The sequence below is a fragment of the Pseudophryne corroboree genome, chromosome 5 (assembly GCF_028390025.1).
Source record: "Pseudophryne corroboree isolate aPseCor3 chromosome 5, aPseCor3.hap2, whole genome shotgun sequence".
In the NCBI taxonomy this organism is placed as follows: domain Eukaryota; kingdom Metazoa; phylum Chordata; class Amphibia; order Anura; family Myobatrachidae; genus Pseudophryne; species Pseudophryne corroboree.
Genome location: NC_086448.1, coordinates 816,442,312 through 816,469,614, shown reverse-complemented (window position 1 = coordinate 816,469,614; position 27,303 = coordinate 816,442,312). Strand labels below are relative to the sequence as shown.

The 27,303-nt window shown below is 46.7% G+C and overlaps 1 protein-coding gene across 1 annotated transcript in view; it reads right to left on the bottom strand.

Annotated features, from left to right (window-relative positions):
• Positions 1-27,303, bottom strand: part of PKHD1L1 (PKHD1 like 1) — a 330,520-nt gene that overhangs the window by 279,821 nt on the left and 23,396 nt on the right. Inside the window, exons 15-22 of the mRNA XM_063925269.1 lie at positions 26,572-26,731; positions 24,386-24,518; positions 14,930-15,064; positions 13,661-13,818; positions 9,886-9,999; positions 9,668-9,802; positions 7,504-7,634; positions 5,244-5,402 (exon numbers count right to left, since the gene is read on the bottom strand). Coding sequence (XP_063781339.1) covers positions 5,244-5,402; positions 7,504-7,634; positions 9,668-9,802; positions 9,886-9,999; positions 13,661-13,818; positions 14,930-15,064; positions 24,386-24,518; positions 26,572-26,731 — 1,125 coding nt within the window. The remainder of the gene's footprint in view (positions 1-5,243; positions 5,403-7,503; positions 7,635-9,667; positions 9,803-9,885; positions 10,000-13,660; positions 13,819-14,929; positions 15,065-24,385; positions 24,519-26,571; positions 26,732-27,303) is intronic.

The window sequence follows — 27,303 nt, the reverse complement described above, 5'->3', positions numbered from 1 at the left end:
AGCAACGGTCCGGGATGTCCTGAAGCCAGCCCGGGTATCGGTTCATCAGTGAATTCGTCTTCTGGGGAAGATGGTTGCCTCCTACGAGGCTCTACAGTATCGAAGGTTTCATGCTCGGTCCTTCCAGCTGGATCTCCTGGACAAGTGGTCGGGATCTCACCTACACATGCACCTGAGGATACGTCTATCGCCGAAAGCCAGAATTTCACTCCTCTGGTGGCTGCAGATGTCTCGCCTTCTGGAGGGCCACAGGTTCGGGATTTAGGGCTGGATCCTTCTAACCATGGATGCAAGCCTCCGGGGCTGGGGCGCAGTCACGCAGGGAGAAGCCTTCCAAGGAAGATGGTCAAACCTGGAATCCAGTCTTCCGATAAACATTCTGGAACTAAGAGCCATCTACAACGGTCTTCTCAAAGTGGCTCATCTTCTGCGAGATCAAGCCATTCAAGTGCAGTTGGACAATGTAACGACGGTAGCCTACATAAACCGACCGGGCGGAACGAAGAGCAGAGCTGCAATGTCAGAGGTAACAAGAATTATCCTCTCGGCAGAAAAACATGCGTTGGCGCTGTCAGCAATCTTCATTTCGGGAGTAGACAACTGGGAAGCGGACTTCCTTAGCAGACATGATCTCAATCCTGGAGAGTGGGGCCTCCATCCGGAGGTGTTCACGGAGATGACAAATCTTTGCGGTGTACCTCAAATAGACATGATGGCCTCCCATCTCAACAAGAAGCTTCAGAGGTACTGTTCCAGGTCGAGAAACTCACAAGCAGTGGCGGTGGATGCCCTGGTGACTCTGTGGGTGTTCCAGTCAGTGTACATGTTTCCTCCACTTGCACTCATTCCAAGGATTCTAAAACTCATAAAGAGGACAAGAGTTCAGGCGATCCTCATTGCTCCGGACTGGCCAAGAAGGGCTTGTTACGCAGATCTTCTGGATCTACTGCTGGAAGATCCGAGGCCTCTTCCTCTTCGGGAGGACCTGTTACAACAGGGGCCGTTCGCTTATCAAGACTTACCGCGGCTACGTTTGACGGTATGGAAGTTGAACGCCAGATATTAGCTTGGAAGGGCATTCCAAACAAGGTTATTCCTACCCTGATACAGGCTAGAAAGGGAGTAACGTCTAAGCATTACAATCTAATTTGGAAGAAGTATGTCTCTTGGTGTGAATCCAAGAAACTTCCTACAGTGGAATTTCAACTGGGACGGTTTCTCCTGTTCTTGCAAGCAGGTGTGGATATGGGTCTGAGGTTGGGATCCGTAAAGGTCCAGATTTCGGCCCTATCCATTTTCTTCCAGAAACTGCTGGCTTCCCTCCCTGAGGTTCAGACTTTTTTGAAAGGGGTTCTGCACATCCAGCCTCCCTTTGTGCCACCTATGGCACCCTGGGATCTTAACGTGGTGTTACAGTTCCTACAATCGGATTGGTTCGAGCCTCTACCCGAGGTTGAGGTCAAGTTTCTCACGTGGAAGGCTGTCACTTTGTTGGCCTTAGCTTCTGCTAGACGTGTGTCGGAGTTGGGGGCTTTGTCTTGCAAGAGCCCCTACTTGATCTTCAATGACGATAGGGCTGAGCTCCGGACACCTCAGCAGTTTCTTCCTAAGGTCATGTCGGCTTTTCATATTAATCTACCTATTGTGGTGCCAGTGGCTACTGACTCCTAAATTACTTCAAAGTCCTTGGATGTGGTAAGGGCTCTGAAAATCTATGTGAAGAGGACTGCTCTTCACAGAAAATCGGACTCTCCGTTTGTCCTGTATGATCCCAAGAAAATTGGGTGTCCTGCTTCTAAGCAGACGATCTCTCGCTGGATCAGGTTCACTGTCCAGCATGCGTATTCTACGTAAGGATAGCCGTGTCCAAAATCTGTTAAGACCCACTCTACTCGTAAGGTGGGCTCTTCCTGGGTGGCTGCCTGGGGTGTCTCGGCTTTACAGCTTTACCGAGCGGCTACTTGGTCGGGGTCGAACATGTTTGCTAAGTTCTACAAGTTCGATACTTTGGCCTCTGAGGACCTAAAGTTTGGTCAATCAGTTCTGCAGGAGCCTCTGCGCTCTCCCTCCTGTTCTGGGAGCTTTGGTACATCCCCATGGTACTAATGTGGACCCCAGCAGGGGCGGATCCAGAAGAAAATGATAGGGGGGGCACCATGGAAGGGGCAAGTACATTTGCGTGCGACTTCGGTGCATGGTGCAGTGTGCAGGGGGCAGCGTTTGAGGGGCAGGGGGCAGCGTGTGAGAGTCAAGGTGCAGGGGGCAGTGTTTGATGTGCTGGGTACAGGGGGCAGTGTGTGAGGGGCAGGGGGCAGCGTAATAATGCCCACAGTAGTAGCACCCCATAATACACATAATGCCCACCACAGTAGCGCTTCTTATACGATGCCCACAGTTGTAGCGCTCATTATGCAGTGTCCACTGTACTGGTAGTGCCCCTTATATAGACCCCATAGTAGTGGTGCCCCTTATGCAATGCCCGTATTGCCCCCAGTAGTAATGTTGCCTGTAGTAATACCCCTAGTCATTTAGCGCCCTAGTAGTTGTGCCCCCAGTGGTAATGCCCCTGCAGTTATGACCCCAGTAGTTTACCCCCCCTTTAGTTTAGCCTCCCAGTAGTAATGACCCCAGTAGTTTGCCAGCTTGTAGTTTAGCCACCAGTAGTAATGCCCCCCTGTAGTTTGCCCCATTGTAGTTTAGCCCCTGTAGTTATGCCCCCCTTGTAGTTTAGCCCCCAGTAGTAATGCCCCCAGTAGTTTGGCCCCTGTAGTTATCCCCCAGTAGTTTGGCCCCTGTAGTTATGCCCCCAGTAGTTTGGCATCCCTGTAGTTTAGCCCCCAAGTAGTAATGCCCCTGTAGTTACGCCACCAATAGTAATGCACCTGTAGTTACGCCGCCAGTAGTAATGCCCCTGTAGTTACGCCGCCAGTATTAATGCCCTCCTGTAGTATGCACCCAGTAGTTAGCCCTTTGTAGTTTGCCCCCTTGTAGCTTACCCCCTTGTAGTTGGCCCCCAGTGATAATGTCCCCCAGTAGTTTGCCCCCAGCAGATGCCCCCCAGTAATAATGTCCCCCAGTAGTTTGCCCCCAGTAGATGCCCCCCAGTAAAAATGTCCCCCAGTAGTAATGCCCCAATAGATGACCCCCCCCAGTAGTAATGCCCCCAGTAGATGCCCCCCAGTAATAATGCCCCCAGTAGTAATGCCCCCCCAGCAGTAATGCCCCTTGTTGATGCCCCCCAGTAGTAATGTCCCCCCGTAATTTGTCCCCAGTAGATGCCCCCGCTGCACTAAGAAAGATAAAAAAACTACATACTTACCGAGCCCCGTTCCCGCTTCCAGACCTCCTCCTGGCGTCCTCTCCTCAGCACTATGAGAGAGACGTCATGACTGACGTATCTCCCTTAGCGCACGCCGCACAGTGACAGCGCCGGAAGCCGGAGCTCAGTACTGAGCTCCTGCCTCCGGCTGCCGCTGTGCAGGGAGACGGGTGCCCGCTGGTAAAACAATCTCAGCGGGCGCCCGTCATCTCCCTGTGCGGCGGTGGCGGGGACGGACGGAGGGAGAACTGCCACAAATGACAGGGGGGGCACGGGCCCGAGTGCCCCCCCCTGGTTCCGCCACTGGACCCCAGAATCCTCTAGGACGTAAGAGAAAATAGGATTTTAATTACCTACCGGTAAATCCTTTTCTCGTAGTCCGTAGAGGATGCTGGGTGCTCGTCCAGCGCTTCGTTATCCTGCATTAGTTACTTGATTCAGTACGACTTTGTTCTTAGTTAAGTACTGCGTTGTTACTTGGTAAGTAATGTTTCAGCTATTGCTGAGTTTCAAGCTAGTTGGCTTGGTTTGCCTTGTTTGTGTGAGCTGGTGTGAATCTCGCTACTATCTGTGTATTTCCTTCTCTCGAAGTATGTCTGTCTCTAGACTGAGTCTGGTAGGAGGGGCATAGAGGGAGGAGCCAGCCCACACTCTCAAACTCTTAAAGTGCCAATGTCTCCTGGTGGACCCGTCTATACTCATGGTACTAATGTGGACCCCAGCATCCTCTACGGACTACGAGAAAAGGATTTACCTGTAGGTAATTAAAATCCTATTTTTACCGATTGAAATGTAAATAGGACAGTGAATATAAGAAGAAGAGAAGAAGATAAGAAGAACCATCATTGATGTGGTATCCAGATGATGGGCCAGTGTTAGGACGACAGTCAATAGGTCGACCTTACATGGTCGACATGCATTATATCGACAGGTATAAAAGGTTAACATAATCCATAGGTCGACATGTAAAAGATTGACAGTTCTTATGGTCAACAGGTAACTAAGGTCAACAGGTTCAAATGGGCGACATGACAATGGTCGACGCAAGTTTTTCCCCAACTTTTTATCCTATACCATCCATGTGGTCTATGATTGGGATTAGCAACCTGGCCAAGTGCAGTGGGAGCGCAGCGAGACACCTTGCCCGAAGCGTGATTAGTGAGGCGATACACTAATTGGGGTTACATGTGGTTTACCGTTGGAAATGACCCCCCCCAAACACCTTGTGTTGACCACTTTTTGGTGTCGACCATGTCAATGTTGACCTTTTGACTCTGTCAACCTTTTGTATCTATCGGCCTTTGCAAGTATATTCCTTTTACATGTTGACCTATTGACCACCTATTTACCATGTCGACATTTTGACCCTGTCGACCCAATGATCCACACCCCATCGATGTGAAAAAGGGAAAGTGCATAATGTAATTTAATACATAGGCCCAGATTTTTCAAGCCTTGCAGAGTGACAAATTGCACGGTGATAAAGTACCAAACCAATCAGCTCTTAACTGTCATTTTTCAAAAACAGCCTGTAACATGACAGTAAGGAGCTGGTTGGTTGGCACTTTATCACCGTGCTATTTATCACTTTCCATGGCTTGATAAATCCTGGGCCATGATTTTGTTCTATTTGTTATAATATTTAATAATCTATTAAATATAATTTGAGGGGACATATTATTGGAATACCCTGAGAGGGCTCAAGTAAAGGAGGCTGAGGTGGACTTCTCAGGCCGGGAATGAGAAGCATAGACGTTACTGAAGATGCACATTTTCTCCCTCCCTTAAGTACATAAAATATAGTTTGTGTCAGTACACTCCATTATATGTCACCGCTTCAGACTGCAATGCCCCCCCCCCCCTTCCCGCCCCCGGCGCCCTGAATGTACAGTAGGAAATAAACAAGAAGAAACATGAGAGCAATTTACCATTGAAGTCACTTGTTGTTACGGTCTGTCCAATGTACAGGACGTCCACATAGTAACCCTGCGGGGACGCTAAGCTGATGGAGAGCACGTTGAAGTTCCTACCGGAGTATTGGGTTTTCACGAGGCTCAGCAAATCTATGCAAGTGTACGTCCAGCTGAAAGCATATTATATTTTATTGCACATTCCTTGCTTAAATAAAAAAAAAATATACAAATGAATAAACTAATACTAAGAAAAACATATCGTGAGATGTACTGTATATGTGACTCTGTAAAAGTGATTATCTTGGAAATTAGCTCCTGTTGACCTGTATACGCGGGTTTGGTATCAAACTGCAAACCATGGGCCTAATTCAGCATGGATCGCTATTGTGAGAAATTGCAATTATCTGCAAGTAGAAAGGCGCCGCCCTGACAGGAAGAAAAAACGCCATGTGCAAAATTGCGAATGCATCGCAGATCTCTATCCACTCGCAGATGCATACGGAATCTTTGCCGTCTCAGCAAATGTGAGTAGGTCTGACGATACCACTAATCTGCGACTGCGACGGGCTGGAAGTGGTTTGCGCTGACGTCAGAGACTTTCACCAAAAACTCCTGGGCACACGTGTGTGTTTTTTCTAACACACCCAGAAAACATCTGGTATCGCCCAGAAACGCCGGCTTCCTGTCAGCCAAACAGCGGCTACATTGCGATTACGTTCTGTCGCTATTAGCCCTCAGGCGTGCGCAATGCGAACGCTATGCATGCGCGGTCATTAAATAATCGCACAATTTGCGATTCCATGCTGAATTAGGCCCTGCAAACCGTATCGGCTGAGCGCTGTATTACCCAGATGGGCTGTAGGAGAAGTTTTATAACAATGCACAGATACAAAGCCAGGCATGAGATTCTCAACTAGGCAAGAAAGAGAATACAGTGGCTTTGGAGAAGGAATAGCACCTGTGCATGGGTGGGCATTGACTTCCCATCTTTCAAAAATATAAATTTTCATGCAAGATGCATTGTAAATTTTGCATGCGGAGAGGGACTCCCGGGGCCGAAACCCAGAAGTGTCGTCATCACAAAGGAGCTGTTCTTTGCATTACTAATCACATATGTTAGTACATATGTGATTAGTATAGTTGTGGTAAGTGGCGGGATGTACTTTATTGCAAAAAGCAATGCTTAGTACAACCCGCCCCACAGCCGCAACTAGGGGGTAGCTAGGGGGTCACGTGCCCCGGGTGCTGGGCAGTAGGAGGCGCTAATGAGACCACTTCTGGTGCAGCACTGGCCCCGCTGGCTCCCCCGACAGCAAGTTACCTGCTGTTGGGTGCCAGCAGCACTAGAGGCTCCCGGCGCTTCCGGGATGCGGACGCGGCAAATGGGACATGGCGGATGCGGTGCATCATGACGTCACATGTGCGATGAGAGAGGACGGAGGCGGGATGCGGACGTGCTAGGGAGAGGACGGAGGTGGGAGTCTGGCGGCCGCGGACAGTTAGTAGTGAGTGTGTGTAAGTACATATATATATATATATATATATATATATATAATGTTATACACATAAATATAGATATATAAATATATCGGCACTTAGTCAGGGTCTTTTGAAGTGTTACAAGTATATTGTAAAGTGTCACATTAAATAAGCCAATGTTCTGGGGCCCGTATCCCCTCCTTAGCCCCTTTGGGCTACGGTCCTCGCAACATTGGCTTATTTGATGTGACACCTGACAACATACTTATAACACGTTAAAAAAAAAACCCTGAGTGCTGTTGTCTTTTTTCAGTGGGCATTTATTCAGTACAAAGGGTACCTGGGCCATTGCTACTATTGTTTGGGAGTGCATTTAGATGGCGCCACAAGGGAGCCACAGTGCCCATTACACAGTACACAATCAAGTGAGCAAGCAAGAAAACAGCACTTACAAGACAATACAGGACAGGTGGAAAACTTTTTTTTTGGGGGGGGAGTGGGGGTGGTGGTGGTCGTGGCCGCGACGAATTAGTGCCCCGGGTGACAGAAATCCTACCTTTTGGCCGTTACCCACCCTATGCACAGAGTGGTGAAGCAACAGTCCCGCAGGGCCACCCCAAACAGAGCAGGGCCCCAACAATTAGTACCCACTCCCCCCGACGCGGCTTGTACCATGACCTTGAGAGAAAATGTATGTAATATAAAACCCTTGTGAATCATACAATTTCCACCTTACTGTATTTATTTCTGCTAGAAGCTGAACAGAAACACCGTCACCGGGGAGTAACATACCTGTTCCCTGGTACAAAGTTGTAGTAGAAATTGGCACTTATGGTGGTAACTGTGCCAAGACTGCTCTTGTCTTCATATTGGAAATAGAGCCCAATGTAACTTGTCACTAGTCCTTTATAGGCAAAGCAGAGCTGAAATCACACAGGAACACACGCATGTAAAGACCCAATCTAGTATCACTGCTACCCTCATGGTCATTGGTCATCATACCTGGTGATAAGAGAATCTAATCATTGCCAAGTATCTAACTTGCCTCCTTACTCCCCAACACCAGCCAAGTTGCATACGGTCGTATCCCCAGTGACATAGGGGCATATAGTATGTATCATAGCTTGGAGAGAGATAAACTACCATCCAATCAGCTCCTAACTGCCATGTTACAGGCTGCTTATGAAAATGTTGTCACTTTATCTCTCTCCGCGTTATCTTTCTCCAAGATTTGACACATACATTAAATCCCATAATCAGTGATCACACAAGTGGGCGATCGCAGCTTCCGACTATTCTTCTCTCCTGTATCCTCTGTGCTGCTGTGAGTATTCTAATAATGTGATGTGTTACAGTTTTATTTCCACCCACTTCAAATCTTTGCACATAGGGATGAGCAGGAGATTAAGGAGTCCATTAGTAAAGCATTTGTCACACCTATAATGCACACCCTGCACCTACTACATGCAGCTCTCCCTGCTGCCACCATTATTCTGTTGATACCTTTGGAAATACAGTATGGGGCAAACTCCATATTCCTGAATTATTCACCAGAAACATGGTGCCTCCGCCGCCATATTACCGAAGACAATACTGGTTTATTGCACAAGTGCTCAGTGGCGTACCTACTGTACACTGAAACGAATGAAGTTTAAGCTTCAGGGCTCCTAATCCCGGACGGGCCCGGATGGTTGTGCATTTTAACACCAACAGATTTTCACCTCTTGTTTTTATGTACTGTATGGTTATAGCTTGTCACCAATAACGCAATGGCAGCCAGGCTTCTAGGACAGCACGGCTGCTATTGCAGCTTGGATGCGTGTCGCTTAGTACCGTGGGAGTTGCTGGGAGTTGTAGTCTAGATCTGTAAATCGGGTGGCACTTGATATGCTGGCTGTCGATATCCCGGCACTCAGCAGACCGACAACTATTTTCACTCTTGGGGTGTCTACGACACCCCCGGAGGTAGAATAAATAGCATGGTGTGCGCAGCGTGCCACCGTTCCCACAGCAAGCCCGCAAGGGGCTCTTTTGCGCCCGCCCCGCTGCCGGCGTATCGGCAGTCGGGATCCCTGCACCAGAATGCTGGGCGTCGGGATCCTAAGCGCCGGTATACCGCGGTACACCCCTGTAAATTGCTCTCTGTAAATAGCATGAAACCAAGAGCGTTTTAACAGAGGAGGGCCCCTCCTCTCCGTAGCACAGTAGGCTCTGACATTGTGCCGGAATCTACTGCGCATGCCCAGGTCTCCGGAAACATGGCGTCCATGGCGGACGCCATGTTTCCGGAGACCTGGGCATGCGCAGTAGATTCCGGCACAATGTCAGAGCCTACTGTGCTACGGAGAGGAGGGGCCCTCCTCTGTTAAAACGCTCTTGGTTTCATGTTCCAGAGAATAATTTCACTACTGGGCATGCGTGGCGGCCATTTTGGCAGTGATTATTGCCGTAGCTGCAGCGTCCGATGCGGGACCCCGGAAGGGTAAGTATTAAAACATGGGTGCAGTGTGTGTGGTGTGTCCCCCGCACCTCACACATTGCACCCATTATAGAAACACCAATGTGTGAAACATGTATCCAACTTAAACTACAATTCCCGACTCGGGATACACGTTTCCTGGAAATCTCAGAGCTAGACTACAACTCCCAGCAACTCCTTGACCAACGTTGCCCTATTGATGCTGGTTATGAAGATGCTCCCATAACAGTTCAAGCTTCAGGGTGCCAAAAATGTAGGTCCGCCGCTGGCATGTACCAGAGTTTTTGTGATGTTCTGCGCATGCTCCACCGCCATTTTTTTCGACAGGTTGGGATCCTCCGGATGTCTGTACACGGGGGCCCTCTCCGGTCTTAAATCACCCCTGTTATAGTATTATTTCTTATCACGGACCTTAAGAACGCCGCTGTACATTTAAAAGGGAAATATTAAGTTAAATACAGAAATATACAAGCGTACCTTGCTATACAAAGTGAGCGATAGGGGACCGTACGACGCCTCCGCTGAATCATACAACACTGATGGATTCTTCAAGGAATACCGTCCGCAAAATGCTTCAGTCTCACTTGTTACAAAGCCCCTGTAGTAAGATTGCTACAAGTACAATAAAAACATTGAAATAAGCAGAGAATGGCAATGACCCATCGCGCAGTGAATATAAGGTTAGATCTACATACCGAGGAGAAATCAGTTTCGTAGTTCCTGAAGTATTTGACTGATAAACTTTCCGCTTGTTTAGCTATGGCGTCCGGGCATTGTGCGCTAACCATATCTAGTATCACGCTTCGTACCTAGAACAACAGGATACATTTATATATACAATTATTTTTTTTTCAAAAGTGTTTTTATTGTAAAGGTCTCATATTACAGAAAATACTTGTTTTTGTTACTGCTGAGAAGATAAGCAATATGTTTTTACAACCTAGGGAGATTCTAGTGTGAGGGTGGTTCTATAAATAAGGTAACAAGATCTCTCCCGTATGTAATGTTCAGTGTCGGACTGGCCCACAGGGGTACGGGGGAAACCACCGGTGGGCCCCCCTGCCTGGGGGCCCCACCCCCTCCTCTAGTGATCAGATTTTGCCCTTGAATTACACATTATGCATATGTTACATTATACTGCGCAGGACTATGGTGTATTATCTACAGTGTTATTAATCTGGTACATTATCATGCATGCACTAGCGGTATTTGCTATATATATATGTATCAAGGGGCCCAGAACCTGCACTGGTTAGCCAAGCCTCTAAGCATGGGCTCCTATCATTGCATTTCCCCGGTGGGCCCTTCATGCCCCAGTCCGACACTGGTAATGTTCTTTATTTAATTCTAATCTCCCGCCAGGCCAGAGCAGGCAGGCCGGGTATGGGTCATTGGATAGACACAACTTAGGTCGACAGTCACTAGGTCGACCATGGAAGGTCGACATGCATTAGGTTGACAGGGACAATAGGTCGACATGGTCATTTGGTCAACATGTGCTAGGTCAACAGGTCAAAAGGTCGACATGAGGTTTTTGACTGTTTTTGTTGTAGTTTTTTCCGTAAAGTGACGGGGAACCCAAATTAGTGCACCGTGTCCCCTCGCATGGCTCTCTTCGCTCGCCATGCTTCGGGCAAGGTGCCTCGCTATGCTACCGCTCGGCACAGATTACCGTTCCAATCGTTAAATATGAAAAAATCCAAAAATTGAAAAAAAAAATGTGAAAAACTCATGTTGACCTTTTGACCTGTCGACCTAGTACACGTCAACCTAACGGCCATGTCGACTGAATGCATGTCAACCTAATGGCATTGCAACCTTTAGTGGTCGACCTAACGACGTAACCCGGTAGACCATTAGCCTGCGCCTCATAATAGGCCAGTGGTTTCACTATGGGGATGCGGGCCGCTCCCGGGTTTCACCCCCCAATGACAACTCCTCTTCAGTGACAGGAGTCGGCTGCTGCACTGTAACATTATGTGCAGCCAGCACTCGGCTCCTCTCGTAGTGTAAGAGCAGGCACTGCAGAGTACAGACTGTCTTCGGGTCCGCCCAGCATCTCTTGAAACCCCAGGAGTGGCGAAAACAAGGGGACTAGGCCGCAAGGCCATGTCCCCTTCCAGTGAGGCCACACCCACTTTTGCTGGCACCCGCATGGATTCAGTCTGCCAACATCAATTGTAAGATGGTGGGGCTGACGGAAACATGGTCAGACAATGATGTGCATAATGTGATCAGATTTCTGTGTCTAAAGGGCGCATCAGCAGCTGACATTTATCGCCACTTGTCGAGGTGTACGGTGATAATGTCCTGTCATGGAGACAGGTTTGCGGTTGGTGCACTGCCTTTGATAACGGCAGGACAGACGTTCAAAATGAGCAGCGTTCCGGCTGGCCAAGCACGTCCTCCACAGGCAGTGCACCAAACCTGTTTCCGTGACATGACGTTATCACCGTACACCTCAACAAGCTGGTGCTGAATGTCAGCTGCTGATGTACCCTATAGACGCAGACATCTGATCACACTGTGCACCTCAATGTGTGACCATGTTTCCGCCAGCCCCGCCATCTTACACCTGATGCTGGGACAGTATGGCTGATATGAGGCACAGTCTAATGGCCGTGAGGGGAAGCGATGGTGAACACATTATCTAATGGGTTGTTCCAATCCTGCGACGACAGAATGGGATAACACTTTACTAGTATAATGCTAGGCCTGTAAAAGGCCAGGTCACATGTCATAAGGAAATCAAAACAAAGTTCAACATGTTCGAAGGTCAATGGTTTTTTAGTGTGGTATTGATGAGGCCCAAGCACCAAACAGATGAGACGCCATTCCGTACTGGACGTTAGGATTCCCCAGCAGAAGACTGAATTTTTGTGGAATGGCATTCCACACGGACCAATAACTTTATATATTTGAAAGAAAACAATATAGAATATCATGGGACGTATAAATGTAGTCTACATTGGAAGGGACATTACTAAAGCTGATGATGTATGTTCACTGTGAAATTACCAGATCCAAAATTGGATTAAGTCATCGGCCCATCCTTGCAGTTACTTATTACCTAGGCCCAGACTTGTTGGAGGGGCCCGGTGGTGTACTGAATCCGACCTCCCCCTCCCCACCTCCTGAGTGTACTTAACTTGATCTTGAAAGCAGTTCCTTCTTCATCCGCAGCACCCTAGTGCGATCAACTAGACGCCACCTATGGGGGAGTGTATTTTAGCATAGCAGGGCTGCGATCGCTTGTGCAGCCCTGCTATGCTAAAAGAGTTTCCTGCAAAACAAGACCAGGGTCAGACTTAGGAGGTCATTCCGAGTTGATCGCTCGCTGCCGAATTTCGCAGCGCAGCGATCAGGTAAAAAAACAACAAAACTGCGCATGCGTATGTGCCGCAATGTGCACGCGCATCGTACGGGCACAAAGAGCATCGCTGCTGTGCACTGGATCTAGCGAAGATTCCATTCGCACAGCTGATCGCAAGGAGATTGACAGGAAGGGGGCGTTTGTGGGTGGCAACTGACCGTTTTCTGGGAGTGTTTGTGAAAACGCAGGTGTGTCCAGGCGTTTGCAGGGCGGGTATCTGACGTCAATTCCGGGACCTTCATCGCAGCAATCATCGCACAGAATGAGTACAGGGCTGGTCTTGTTTTGCACAAAATATTTTTGTATCACTCGGCTGCACAGGCATTCGCACACTTGCAAAGCGAAAATACACTACTCCGTGGGCAGCGACTATGCGTTTGCACGGCTGCTAAAAGTAGCTAGCGAGCGATCAACTCGGAATGACCCTCCCTGTGCGACGGATCCAGTGACGAAGGTTCCGGGCCCTCCAAACACCTGGACACGCCTGCATTTGCCTCACCACGCCTGGGAAACGGTGAGTTGACACCCCGGAACGCCTCCTGCCTGTCAGTCATCTTGCGATCGCCGCTGTGATCACGTTTCCGCTGGCGGCGCAGCTGCAACGACGCGCATGCACAATGCATCTCCCGCACATGCGCATTTCCGACCCGTTCGCGCCGCAGCAATGAACTGCTGCGTGCGAACAGGTCGGAATGACCCCCTAAGGCCCTTCATGCTTGTGATGTATTTTGAAGAAGAAAGGGGGCTCTCCCTTTCACATAGAGGACCTTATGTAATGGCTAGTCAGATTCAGGGACGGGTGGAAATCAAGTAAATACAGTAAGCCCATATTTGTAAAGCGGCAATATTTAAAAGGAAAAACCAGGTTAGTTTAACGTTTTAAATGTTTACTGCTTTAAAAATATAGGCTAACTTGCCGGATTCTCATACATGCCTGCATCTCATTGCCTAATACATAAGATTCATATACTGTATTCCTTGAATGACGTTAATTTGGGCAACTGAATCAACTCCCAAGTACGTGGTAACCTAACTGTACAAATCATGTACTGGCTGCAGCCAAACCTTGCAGTAACCTGACTGTGATCAACACTGACCTGTGCAGAGGATGCACTGACGGACAAAGGTTTGGAGTAGACATTGTCCCATACTAGTGTGAAAGTCTGCATATCCGAAGCCCCTTTAGTCTTCTCCTCAATATCCAGTGTAATGTTACTTCCATACAGAATGCCATACGTAAGAAGTTGGAAGTCCCCTGCGGACAGAGAATGGACATATAAAACATATGCATATGACTTTTTTTTATTGCATAGTACAATGGCGGTCATTCCGAGTTGTTCGCTCGCTGCTTTCAGCAGCATTGCACACGCTAGGCCGCCGCCCTCTGGGAGTGTATCTTAGCTTAGCAGAATTGCGAACGGAAGGTTAGCAGAATTGCTACTAAAAATTTTCAAGCAGTTTCTGAGTAGCTCCAGACCTACTCCTAGGGGGTAATTCCAAATTGATCGCAGCAGGAATTTTTTTTTGCAGTTGGGCAAAACCATGTGCACTGCAGGGGAGGCAGATATAACATGTGCAGAGAGAGTTAGATTTGGGTGGGTTATTTTGTTTCTGTGCAGGGTAAATACTGGGTGCTTTATTTTTACACTGCAATTTAGATTGCAGATTGAACACACCCCACCCAAATCTAACTCTCTCTGCACATGTTATATCTGCCTCCCCTGCAGTGCACATGGTTTTCCCCAACTGCTAAAAAAAATCCTGCTGCGATCAACTTGGAATTACCCCCCTAGACTGCGATCACCTCAGTCCGTTTAGTTCCTGGTTTGACGTCACAAACACGCCCTGCGTTTGGCCAGCCACTCTCCCGTTTCTCCAGCCACTCCTGCGTTTTTACCTGGCACGCCTGCGTTTTTTAGCACACTCCCGGAAAACGGCCAGTTACCACCCAGAAACACCCACTTCCTATCAATCACACTACGATCACTCGAGCGATGAAAAAACGTCGCTCGAGCTTGTGCAAATCTCCAAAGTTTTGTGTAAAATTACTGAACGCATGTGCGCTGCGTACCGTGCGCATGCGCATTTTCTACCTAATCGCTACATTGCAAAAAACGGCAACAAGTGAACAACTCGGAATGACCACCAATGTAGGTAAATATCCACATGTGCAGCAAATGGATATAGGAGCATTAATAAAAGCAAACTACAGAACAAGGCAGAAATATCCACTGTCTCATTTACTGCTATGAAGTTTAACTTCACACCCATTTACATATGCTTAACTAACGTCTTAAAAGAGGAATTTGAACGCCTGCGTGTAGGTAGCCTGGTGGTCTTAACCCATGCTCAGTTTGCTTGTGTACCTCTTTGTGAAACGAAGGTGACGGTGTAGACCCCTGAATTATCCTGTTCTACGATCACCGTGTCCGGTTGTATGGACCATATCTGGTTTAATGCTGCCTGGACATCAGCAGCACTCGCATCCGCTGACAAGGGAACTATGGGAAAAACAAAGCGAGAAAAAGAAGAAAAAAAATCCAATGGTTTAATATGTGGTCATACATGCCTTGCTCCCCAGATTTCAGTTACTGATTGTAGTGAGAATAGTAGATCTATGTCTTTGCTAAATATGGAGTTAGTTACCAAACTCTGGGTATATGTATCAAAGCTTGGAGAGAGATAAAATGGAAAGAGATAAAGTACCAACCAATCAACTCCTGTGTTACAGGCTGTGTTTGAAAAATGACAGGAGCTGGTTGGTTGGTTGGTTGGTTGGTACTTTATGTTTCTCCACTTTATCTCTATACAAGCTTTGATACATATGCCCCCCTGTCCCTTCCCCTCCAGCTAGTGGCCATGAAGTTGGTATTCCCTACAGATTTATCATTCATAAGAGGTAAAAATAGGATTTTATTTACCTATCAGGAAATCCTTTTCTCGTAGTACGTAGGGGATACTGGGAATCCATTTAGTACCGTGGGGTATAGACGGGTCCACTAGGAGCCATGGGCACTTTAAGAAATTGATAGTGTGCACTGGCTCCTCCCTCTATGCCCTTCCTACCAGACTCAGTCTACAAACTGTGCCCGAGGAGACGGACATATCCTGAGGAAGGATGTAACAGAACAGTGGTGAGATTCGAACCAGCACACACAAACCAAGAGGAAAGCCATGCTAACCAAACTTGAAACAGGAACAGCAACAGCTGAACAAACCAGAATACTTAACCAAGTAACAGTGCAGGAAGAACGAAGCACCGAGCGGGCGCCCAGTATCCCCTACGGACTGCGAGAAAAGGATTTAAAATCCTATTTTCTCTTACGTCCTAGAGGATACTGGGAATCCATTTAGTACCATGGGGAAGTACCAAAGCTCCCAAACCGGGTGGGATAGTGCTGAGATTCCTGCAGAACTGATTGACCAAACTGAAGGTCCTCAGTAGCTAAAGTATCGAACTTGTAAAACTTAAAACTTAAAAACTTAACGTGTTCGAACCTGACCAAGTAGCTGCTCGGCAAAGCTGTAAAGCTGAGACAACCCGGGCAGCCGCCCATGAAGAACACACCGACCTAGTAGAGTGGGCTTGTACAGATTTTGGAACCGGCAAGCCTGCCGTGGAATAAGCATGCTGGTTAGTGAGCCTGATCCAGCGTGCAATTGACTGCTTTTGACACCCAATTTTATTGGGATCATAGAGAACGAACAGCGAGTCCAATTTCCTGTAACAAGCTGTTCTCTTTACATAGACCTTCAAAGCCCTCACAACATCCAAGGACTTTGAAGTAGCACAAGTGTTCGTAACAACCGAAACCACAATAGGTTGGTTGATGTGAAATGCAGACACCACCTTAGGAAGAAATTGCTGACGAGTTCTGAGTTCAGCTCTGTCCTCATGGAAAATTAAGTAGGGGCTCTTGTGAGACATCGCCCCCAGCTCCGACACATGTCTTGCTGAATCCAAGGCCAAAGGTCTGATGGTCTTCCACGTAAGGTACTTTACGTCAACCTCCTGTAACGGCTCAAACCAGTCTGATTGGAGGAATTGCAGCACCAAATTTAGATCCCAAGGTGCTGTGGGAGGCACAAAGGGAGGTTGGATGTGCAGAACACTTTTCAAGAACTTTTGGACCTCAGGGAGAGAAGCCAATTGTTTCTGAAAGAAAATAGACAAGGCCGAAATCTGGACTTTTATGGAGCCTAGATGTAAGCCCACATCCACACCCGACTGCAGAAAAAGCAGGAAATATCCCGGATGAAATTCCACCACAGAAAATTGTCTGCTCTCACCCAAGAGACGTATTTCTTCCAAATACGGTGGTAATGTTTAGACGTTACCCCCTTCCTGCTTGGATCATAGTAGGGATGACCTTGTTAGGAATGCCTCTCTAGACTAGAATCAGACGTTCAACTTCCATGCCATTAAACTTAGCCGCGGTAAGTCTTGACAGACGAATGGGCCCTGTTGCAGAAGATCCTCGCGAAGAGGTAGAGGTCACGGATCTTCGAGAAGCATTTACAGAAGATCCGCGTACCACGCCCTTCTTGGCCAGTTTGGAGCAATGAGTATTGCTTGAACCTTTTCCCTTTTTTATTCTTTTTAGAATTCTTGGGATCAGAGGAAGTGGAGGAAACACGTACACCATCTGGTAGACCCATGGAGTCATCAGAGCGTCTGCCGCCACCTCCTGTGGGTCTCTCTACCTGGAACAATACCGCTTGAGCTTCTTGTTGAGACGAGAGGCCATCATGTCGATTTGAGGATATCCCCACCAAAGTGTCAACCACCTGAACACCTCTAGGTGAAGGCCCCACTGCCCCGGGTGCTGGTCGTGTCTGCTGAGAAAGTCTGCTTCCCAGTTGTCTACTCCCAGAATGAAGATCGCCAACAATGCCACTGCGTGTTTTTCCGCCCAGAGGAGAATTCTTGACACCCCTGACATTACGGCTCTTCTTTTCATTCGGCCCGTCGGTTTATGTACATCACCGCCGTCACATTGTCCGACTGGACTTGAATGGCCTGATTTTGAAGAAGAGATGAGGCCTGCAGAAGGGCATTGTATATAGCCCTGAGTTCCAGGATGTTGATTGGAAGGACAACTTCCTGACTTGACCATCTTCCCTGAAACTGCACCCCCTGGATGACTGCTCCCGAACCTCTGAGGCTTGCATCTGTGGTTAGCAGAATCCAACTCTGAATCCCGAACCGTCGACCCTTGATTAGGTGAGAAGTCTGTAGCCACCACAGAAAGGAGATCCTGGCTTTTGGTGACAGACGGATCCTCTGGTGCATGTGAAGATGCGATCCGGACCATTTGTTCAACAGATCAAGCTGGAAGGGCCTTGCATGAAACCTTCCATACTGAAGCGCCTCATAAGAGTCCACCATTTTCCCCAGAAGACCAGTGCATAGATGCACCGAGATCCAGGTTGGCTTCAGTACAGCCCGAACCATCAACTGGATTACCATTGCCTTTTCCAAAGGAAGGAACACCTTCTGAGACTCTGTGTCCAGTATCATTCCCAGTAAAGGAAGCCTCCATGTTGGCTCTAGGTGAGATTTCAGCAGGTTCAGAATCCACCCGTGATCCAGGAGTGGTCTGGTTGAGAGGCCAATGCTGTCCAACAACCGCTCCCTGGACGGTGCCTTTATCAGAAGGTCGTCCAGGTACAGAATTATGTTCACTCCCTGTTTGTGGAGTAGAAACATCATCTCCGCCATTACCTTGGTGAACACCCTCAGTGCCGTGGAGAGACCAGATGGCAGGGCCTGGAACTGGTAGTGACAGTCCTGCAGTGCAAACCGTAGATAAGCCTGATGAGGCGGCCAGATCAGAATGTGAAGGTTTGCATCCTTGATATCCAGAGACACTAGGAATTCCCCCTCCTCCAGACCTGAGATCACCGCTCTCGGAGACTCCATCTTGAATTTGAACACTCTTAAGTACGGGTTCAACGTCTTGAGGTTCAAAATCGGTCTTACCGAACCGTCCAGTTTCGGTACTACAAACAAGTTGGAATAGTATCCCTGGTTTCGCAGGTGGGGTGGAACTGGAACAATGACCTGAGTCTGTTCCAGTTTGTGAATGGCGTCCCGTAAAGTTATACTTGCCTCTTGTGAAACTGGTACGCCTGATTTGAAGAATCTGTGAGGTGGAAGCTCCTGGAACTCCAGTCTGTAACCCTGGGATATAAAAGCTATGACCCAGGGATCCTGTCACAATTCCGTCCAGACGTGACTGAAGAATTTTAGCCGGGCTCCCACCTGACAGTCTTCCAGGCGTCGCTGTCCACTGTCATGCAGAAGGCTTTGAGGAAGCTGATCCCGAGCTCTGTTCCTGTGAACCGGCAGATGCTGGTTTGCGTGGTTTACCTCTAGCGCCTCTGATGGTGGTAGTAGAACCTCTGGTCTTGCCCCTAAACTTGGCAGACCAAAAGGACTGCAAATTTGGTCCTGAGTAGGCCTTTCTAGTTGGGGGACCTGCAGAAGAAAGATATGTGGACTTACCCGCCGTAGCTTTGGAGATCCATTTGTCTAGTTTATCTCCAAATAAGGCCTCCCCTGTGAAATGTAGGCCTTCCACGGCTTTCCTGGAGTCCGCATCCGCAGTCCACTGGCAAAGTCATAGACCCCTGCGTGCAGACACTGCCATAGCCATAGTACGTGCATTAAGCAAGCCTATTTCTTTTATGGTTTCCACCATAAAGTTTGCAGAGTCCTGTATATGTTGCAGGAACAAGACATCCTCCTCTTGAGGTAAGGTGTCTAACCCCTCAATCAGATTACCCAACTATTTAGCAATGGTTTTTGTAATCCATCCACATGCTATAGTTAGTCTTTGGGTCACCCCAGCAGCTGTATACAAAGATTTGAGTGTAGTCTCAATTTTGCGGTCAGCTGCATCTTTTAGGGAGGCTGCACCTGGGACAGGCAATTCAATTTTTTGTAAGAGCCTGGATACCGATGCATCCACTATTGGTGGATTTTCCCATTTCTTCCTATCGTCAGGTGGAAAAGGGAAAGATGATAACAACCATTTAGGGATTTAAATTTTTTTATCAGGATTAACCCACGGTTCTTCAAACAGGGTATTTAGTTCCTTTGATGCAGGAAACGTGGCTGAGGATCCTCACTCTCACTGAAGATCCCTCACTCTCCTCTGTCACTTTATCAGGAAGATGCAGAGCCTCTCTGATAGCGTCTATGAGAGCTTCTATGATTCAACCTCACCCTCCTCCATGTCTGACCCCTCATCATCAGAGTCAGACTGCAGGACATGGGCCAAAGTGTGTTTTTGCAGACAAATGGTAAGGGACTGAGGTGCTGGCTTGAGTACTGAGTCTTTTTTCATCAACTCATCCATTGACTGCCTTAAGTATTGCAGCTCTTTCTCATTTGGAGATAACTTAGTAGAAATAGAGGATATCATTCCCCTAATGGAGTCCAGCCATGCTGGTTCTGCCACACTAGCCTGGGAAAGGATACTACATTGAGTACACACTAGTGAACCCCGTGTGGAAGAGGAACACTCTGCCTTTACATGAAACAAACTCTTTGTCTGACATACTGTATATTGACAGCACACACACACAGGAAAAGGTTAAATGCACAATTAACCCACAAAGAGCCCTTCCAGGGAGACACAGAGAGAGTATGGAGCCAGCACACGGTGCCCTTATCGCTAATACCAAGCTTAGCCGGGTCGCAGACTAAGAACCTAGATGAGGGCCTTACACTAATAAATGCTCCCCCCCCTGCTATGACCCCCTGGTACTGCTGATTTAATCTGTGCCAGCGTCAGCGTCTGTGTCAGCTGCAGAGGGAAAATGGCGCTGGTAAACTGCTGGATCCTCTCATAGTGAAGCCATGCCCCTTCAATGGCGCGGTCTTCCCGCACTTCTTTATACTGGCTGTTTGTGTCTGAGTGCATAAAATGTAGACAGACTCTATTTATGGCTTTGTTGTCTGTACACAGGTGGAAGAAGCAGTCCGCCTCAGTTAGAAGCTGTGCGTCTCCATACACTCATGCCACCATAATGGCCGGTGACGCATTAACCGGGACGCCGGCTTAGTACTCACCACTCTTCAGTCTTCTGGCTCTGTTAGGGGTGGCGGCATGCTGCGGGAATGTACACTCGCCGTGGTGGGGCTTGCAAATAGTTCCCTCAGAAGCTAGTGTCCTGTCAGCGGGGAAAGGGACCATTAACCCTTTAGGAGGTTGGGCCATAGCCCCCCCTAAGTCCCATGAAGCAGGCAGACTGGTGCCATCCAGTCCTGTCTGAAAATAACAAATATAGAAAATAAATGCAGAAAACTCTTCAGGAGCTTCCAGAGACATGACCGGCTCCTCCGGGCACATTTTCTAAACTGAGTCTGGTAGGAGGGGCATAGAGGGAGGAGCCAGCGCACACTATCAATTTCTTAAAGTGCCCATGGCTCCTAGTGGACCCGTCTATACCCCGTGGTAGTAAATGGATTCAAAGTATCCCCTAGGACGTAAGACAAAGTAAGGTGAAGATGTTTTTTTCCCCCATTTATGTTACCTGTGCTTCATTTTAAAATGTAAATTAGGATTTGGATTTGGTTTGCTCTTCGGAAATCAAGTGTTAGGAAAAACCAAAAACTTCCCAATGGCCGATGTCAGCCTACATATTCTACACCAGATGACTAGAGGAAAAAAACATATCTACAATAAAAACATTGGGGATGGGGTAAAAATGGGGCATCTCTATTTAATTTATTGAAAGGAGAGAAAAGGTATGGGGACGGAGAATTGCCCAAAATAATCCAATAACAGGTAGAGCTGTGAGCACATCCTCAACAGCTCATTAGGTGGGTCCAACTGCCAGCCCATTACCAAAAACTCATGGCCAAGGTAGGGGTCTACTGTTAGCCCACCATCAACAACTCAATGCGTAGATGGAGCCAACTGCCATCTCATCACCAACAGCTCAAGGCTTAGATAGGGACTAACTGCCAGCCCATTACCAAAAACTCATGGCCAAGGTAGGGGCCTACTGCTAGCCCATCACCAACAACTCAAGGCTTAGGTGGGTCCAACTGCCAGCCCATTACCAAAAACTCATGGTCAAGGTAGGGGCGTACTGCTAGCCCACCATCAACAACTCAAGGCATAGATGAAACCAACTGCAAGCCCATCACCAATAGCTAAAGGCTTAGGCGGGGTACACATCTCCACACCTCAGCTGTAATAGGACTACATAAATCAAACCTTAGAGGAGACACCCGCACATTTTTAAACCTTGCTGCTAAATGTATTCTGACACAGCCACTTTATATCCCTCAATATAAAACCTCTTCTATCTACCTTCCATATTCAGTTAAATATAAGATATGTATTTAGCGTATCAAGGATTAGATTATCCAGGAATCAGCCTAGGATTCAGCCTCAGAATCTCTAACTCCAATATTTTGGTGGTATTGATAGACAGTGTCTAGGTATTCATTAAGCATTGCCGCTCGGCAGTGCTAACTTAGTATCCTACTCCCTGTGAGTAGCAGTGGTGGACCCTAAACCCCTGGAGCAATTCACCATTGCTCCGTTGTAGGAGAGCAACTGATCTGAAAACCAGCTTCCCTCAGAATCTCTAACTCCAATATTTTGGTGGTATTGATAGACACTGTGAAGGGTAGACAGTCAATAGGTTGACAGCATATCATTGACATACACTAGGCCGACAGGTACAAAATGTCGACATGAAAAAGGTAGACAGGTACAAAAGGTCGACATGACAAACAGTCGACACATGTTTTTTGTAAATTTTTTGCATGTTTTCCCATTTGTTTTATTTACTATCCACGGGGTCTACGATTGGGAATAGTAACCTTGCCTGAGGTTTGGAAAGCAAAGCCAGCCCACGAGGGTACACATTTCTACTGATGGTGCAAACATACAATATTCCCCCCCAAAAAAATAAAAAAACTTGTGTCAACCATTGTCATTTCGACCTTTGACCCTGTCGACCTTAACTACTGTTGACCCTTTTATCTGCCGATCTTTTGTACCTGTTGACCAAATGCATGTCGACCAATTGGTGTTGAACTAAACACTCTAGATCTTCTATACCACGCGAGTAGCGGTGAAAGCCACCATTGGCGAGTCTGATATGCCAGTGTTTGTGCACATGCGTGAGCTGGGTTCACGCATGTGCACCAATATACCGCCATCTTGCTGAGGGATCTGAAAGGATCACTTTTCTCAAAATGGACTTCCTTCACATAGTGTGGGTCTGGGAACCAACATCATCTCAAGATGGCATAGGCTCCCACTGTCAAGTCCCGAAAATGTTGTCTTTTTTGGAGCTTGATGAATTTAGGTCCACACTCTAATGCAGGGATGGGGAACCTTCGGTCCTCCAGCTGTTGTTGAACTGCACATACCAGCATGCCTTGCTACAGTTTTGCTACTTGGCCATGCTAAAACTGTTGCAGGGCATGCTGGGATGTGTAGTTCAATAACAGCTGAGGGCCGAAGGTTCCCCATCCCTGCTCTAATGTATGGGGACACCGGGCCAGATCGGTACTGAGAGATAAGCAGGAGCTATAAGAGATATCTTGTGCTTTACCTTTATAATGAAAGGCCCCAATACTTAACTTCTACAAAAGTACTGTAGGTGACAATGTTAATTTTCATCAACTTAAGGAATAATGATAGACCACTTATGGGGCATTCAATTTGTGCCGTTTTTTTTGATCAGTCGAAACAACTGCACTGTTTGCCCGTTTTTAGGTTGAATTTACATTTGACCTATTCAATGCCCGTGCCGTTTTTTTTTGGACTGGTTGAAACATCCGGCACTGATGAAAACCATGTGTATCTGCAAATTCACCACTCATACACGTGTTTTGGTGAATTTGTGGGCATTTTCGCCCGTTATTGTCGCAATTTTCACCCATGCCGATTCGACAATTTTTTTTTTAAATGGCATGTGCGATAATGGATTAAAAACTGTTGAAAATGCCTGCAATTGAATACCCTGTGTCAAATGAGTGCTATTTTTTTGACCATTCTAAAAAATGGCACTTAATTGAATACCCCCCCTAAGTCATCATGTCTGAGTCCTAGCTTGACAAATGGATAATCAGTGTGGGGAAAGGTTTGCTGAGCTGGAATGCTTTAACAATTTTTATTGTGTGTCTTTTTGGACAGTTGGAGATACATCATCCCCAGGGGTGTATCTAGAGAGGAGGGTCTCTAGAAAGGTGCGCAGTCTCCGGATGTGGGCCCCCTCCTCTCCTATCACCGTGGCCAGCAGCAGCGCTGTTAGCGCTCTGTCTGATCACTAGAGACTTTGGCACAATGCCAGAGTCTACAAAGCATGCGCAAGTCTCCGAAAAAAATGGCGCGGCAGCCATTTTGACGGAGACCTACGCATGCACTGTAGACTACAGGGGTGCAGGGACGGGTAAGGTTAAGGTTAGGTACCGGGGAGGGAGGGTCAGGTTCAGGCACTTAGAAGGGGAGGTTAGGGTTAGGCACCAAGCAGGGAGGGTTAGGGTTAGGCAGTGGGGAAGGGAGGGTTAGGGTTAGGCACCCACAAGGAAGGGTTGGGGTACGGGGGAGGGGAGGTTTATGGTACTTTACAAGGGTCTTTTGGAATTCTGATGGTCGGGATGCTGCTGTCAGTATCCCGTCCATCGGGAAATCATGCTAAACCTATCATCCCTAGTTATAATTTTTCCACATGCACAAACGGTACAAGGACAGGAGCACAGCATGTGGACGCATGGCTATGTACATGATATTAATAATGATGTATACAGTAGATATGAGAGACGCCCCACTGTTATAACACCGTACCTGTTTCCTCAGTCCCGTAGGCGAGCGTGTAATACATGGGTGGACACAGGGAAGTACAATTGCTGGTCACTGTAATTGTTTGAACTTCATATACTGCTTTTTGTGGTGTGTCCCAGTTTTGTAAAGTTATGATCTTGGGGAGGAAAAAGGTCCTTAATGTTATCATAGCATAGGCACAATAATATCCAGTATCATCTTTTACATAAAGAGTATTTGGTTACAACATACAGTACAGCAAAAATAAAATTGTGCATAGATGCATAGGGTGGCCTAGCATCTAAGAGCTTACACTCCAAGGGGGACATGTACTAAGCAGTGATAAAAGTGGAGAAGTAAGCCAGTGGAGATGTTGCCCATGGCAACCAATCAGCAGCCCTGTATGCTTTTATAGTATGCAAATTATAAATGTTACGTCAATGCTGATTGGTTGTCATGGGCAACTTCTCCACTGGCACACTTCTCCACTTTTATCACTGCTTAGTACATATCCCTCTAAGGAGTCTATTCATGAATCAGTGAAAAGTGTGGAGAAGTGAGCCAGTGGAGAAGTTACCCATCGTAACCAATCAGCATTGAAGTAACATTGAAGTAATTTGCATACTATAAAATTATACAGAGCAGCTGATTGGTTGCCATGGGCAACTTCTCCACTGGCTCACTTCTCTACTCTTTTCACTGCTTCATGAATAGACCCCTAAGTGGGTAACAGAGATTACAAACCAGAAAAAGTAGGTAAAACAAGTAGTTTCTGGTGTGGAATAAGCTTTGTGCTGTGCATTAAAGTGGGGCAGTATAGTTGCATAGTGGTCAGCATTGCTTCTTTAGCCTTGGTCTTGCTTTTGACCAAGTTGATATTGGTGTGGAGTTTGTATGTTCTCAAAATGTTCATGTTCCTTCCATGTTTCAAAAACATACTTGTAAGTTCATTAACCTCTGTCCAAATTGGAGCTGGTGCATATTATAATATCTAATTAGGTTGTACCCCCATGAGGCATTCTCTAGTTGTACAGCAAGCATACAATGGGGCATATTCAATTATTGTAGGCGCGCAATTTCTGCGGTAAAAATGAAGGCGGCAATCTGCAGCAACTTTTACAGCAGAAACCCACAGGAAATGTAAAAAAAATGTGTAAATAAGCCAGTGCCCCACAAAAAGAAAAAATATATTTGGCAACAGTAATGATGTTTATTAGTTTATTACTGTCCCAAAGAAATATATTTTAATCTTTAAAAATGCATTAGATGGCTTATTTGTGCATTTTTATATAAAACAGTTATAAAAAAGCAACTTTTTTCATTTAATCACAAATCAATCAAATGAAAAAAGGTGGAAAAAAATTTGATTTTGGGGTAATATGAGAAAAAAAATGAAAAGCAATCATATTTAATTTAAATAAATACTGCAATTAAATTTGGGGTGCATCACTATTAAAAAATGTTTCTTTTGCGGTAATTATTGGACTAATCAAGCTAAATGAAAACTTCCAATTGCCTAATTAGTCATCAGTGAATGGGGGGGTGATACAAGGGTTCTGAAGCAAGCCTTGACATTTTTACCTTAAAATAGGGATTTCCCCTGATTTCCACCTGCCGTGTGGCTGCGAGAAATAAACTGCAGTAATTTCAATAGAATATGCCTGAATTTCACTTGAATAGGGTAGTTCTTGCTTTAATATTTTATTTCTGTTATTTTCCTTTTCATTTAACTTTTTATTTTATTTAAGTTTTTTCCCCTCCGTTAGAGAAACCAACACAATTAATTAGGTCATCAATCAATATATTTATTTATTCTTATAACCAAAGTGTTACCATATTAAGTGCAGTGACATCATTAACATGACGGAGTAGGAGTACTGATCCCTATGTTATTACCCTGTGTGGTTTCTGCAGATGCAGAGGTGCAATTCTGGCCCTACAGTACAGATAGGTCCATGTTTATTTTGGCCTTTAATAGGATTAACTGAAATTGGGCAATCGGACTTAATCCCCTGCTGTATTGTTCTCTATATTGTATTGCAGCTGAGAACAATAGATGGTTTATGTAAATAAACCATGGTGTGGATAGGCGCAGAAAAGAAGCCAAGATAACTGTGGATCTATCTGTAATATGAGTATATATCTTGCTCAGTACAGTGATACTATTGCTGGGTCCAGGTGGAAGTGCAATATTAACCCCTTGTACATACCTGCTGTTCTAGAACTGTGTCACTTCGGGACTGTATGGCCTGCACCTCATTTTCTGCATCCACTGTTTGTTGGTCCGTGTATGAGCTTTCTCGTTTGTATAATCCAACATCCATTCTGGCAGACCAGTAGTAATTCTGGATATATGCCTCAAAGTAACATCTAGAAAACAAGCGGAAGGAAGTTCAGATGAAACATTTGAGTTCTCTAGTTTCTGATAATCTGTATATGGTCAGTGAAGGTGGGGTGGGTGAGTAGTGAGTCCCTGGCTAAGGGGGTGTGCTGTAATAGGTAGGGAGACAGACTCCTAGTCTGAGTCTGACTATGGAGTCTATTTACTAAGCCTTGGGGAGAGATAAAGTGGACGGAGCTAAAGTACCAGCCAATCAGCTCCAAACTATTTTTCAAACCCAGCCTGTAACATTAGTAAGTAGACTCCTATGTTTGTTGCGTAAGATCTACCTAGTTTAAGAGGTGTGTTCAAGTTACCGCATGGACAAATTTTCTCTTAGCCCAGAGGTTCTCAAACGCGGTCCTTAAGGCACCCCAACTGTCCAAGTTTTAAGTTGATCCATGCTTGGCTACAGGTGACTAATTGATTTAACCATCCTACTGGGGTCAGTGTCACCACCGGTCCCGGAGGGTTTTTTGTGTCTCATTGGGATGGGAGTTTTATACCTTCAGTTGTGGTGATGAGGTGGCAGTTGGCCCACATCTAGGCCTGAAGGGAGTTG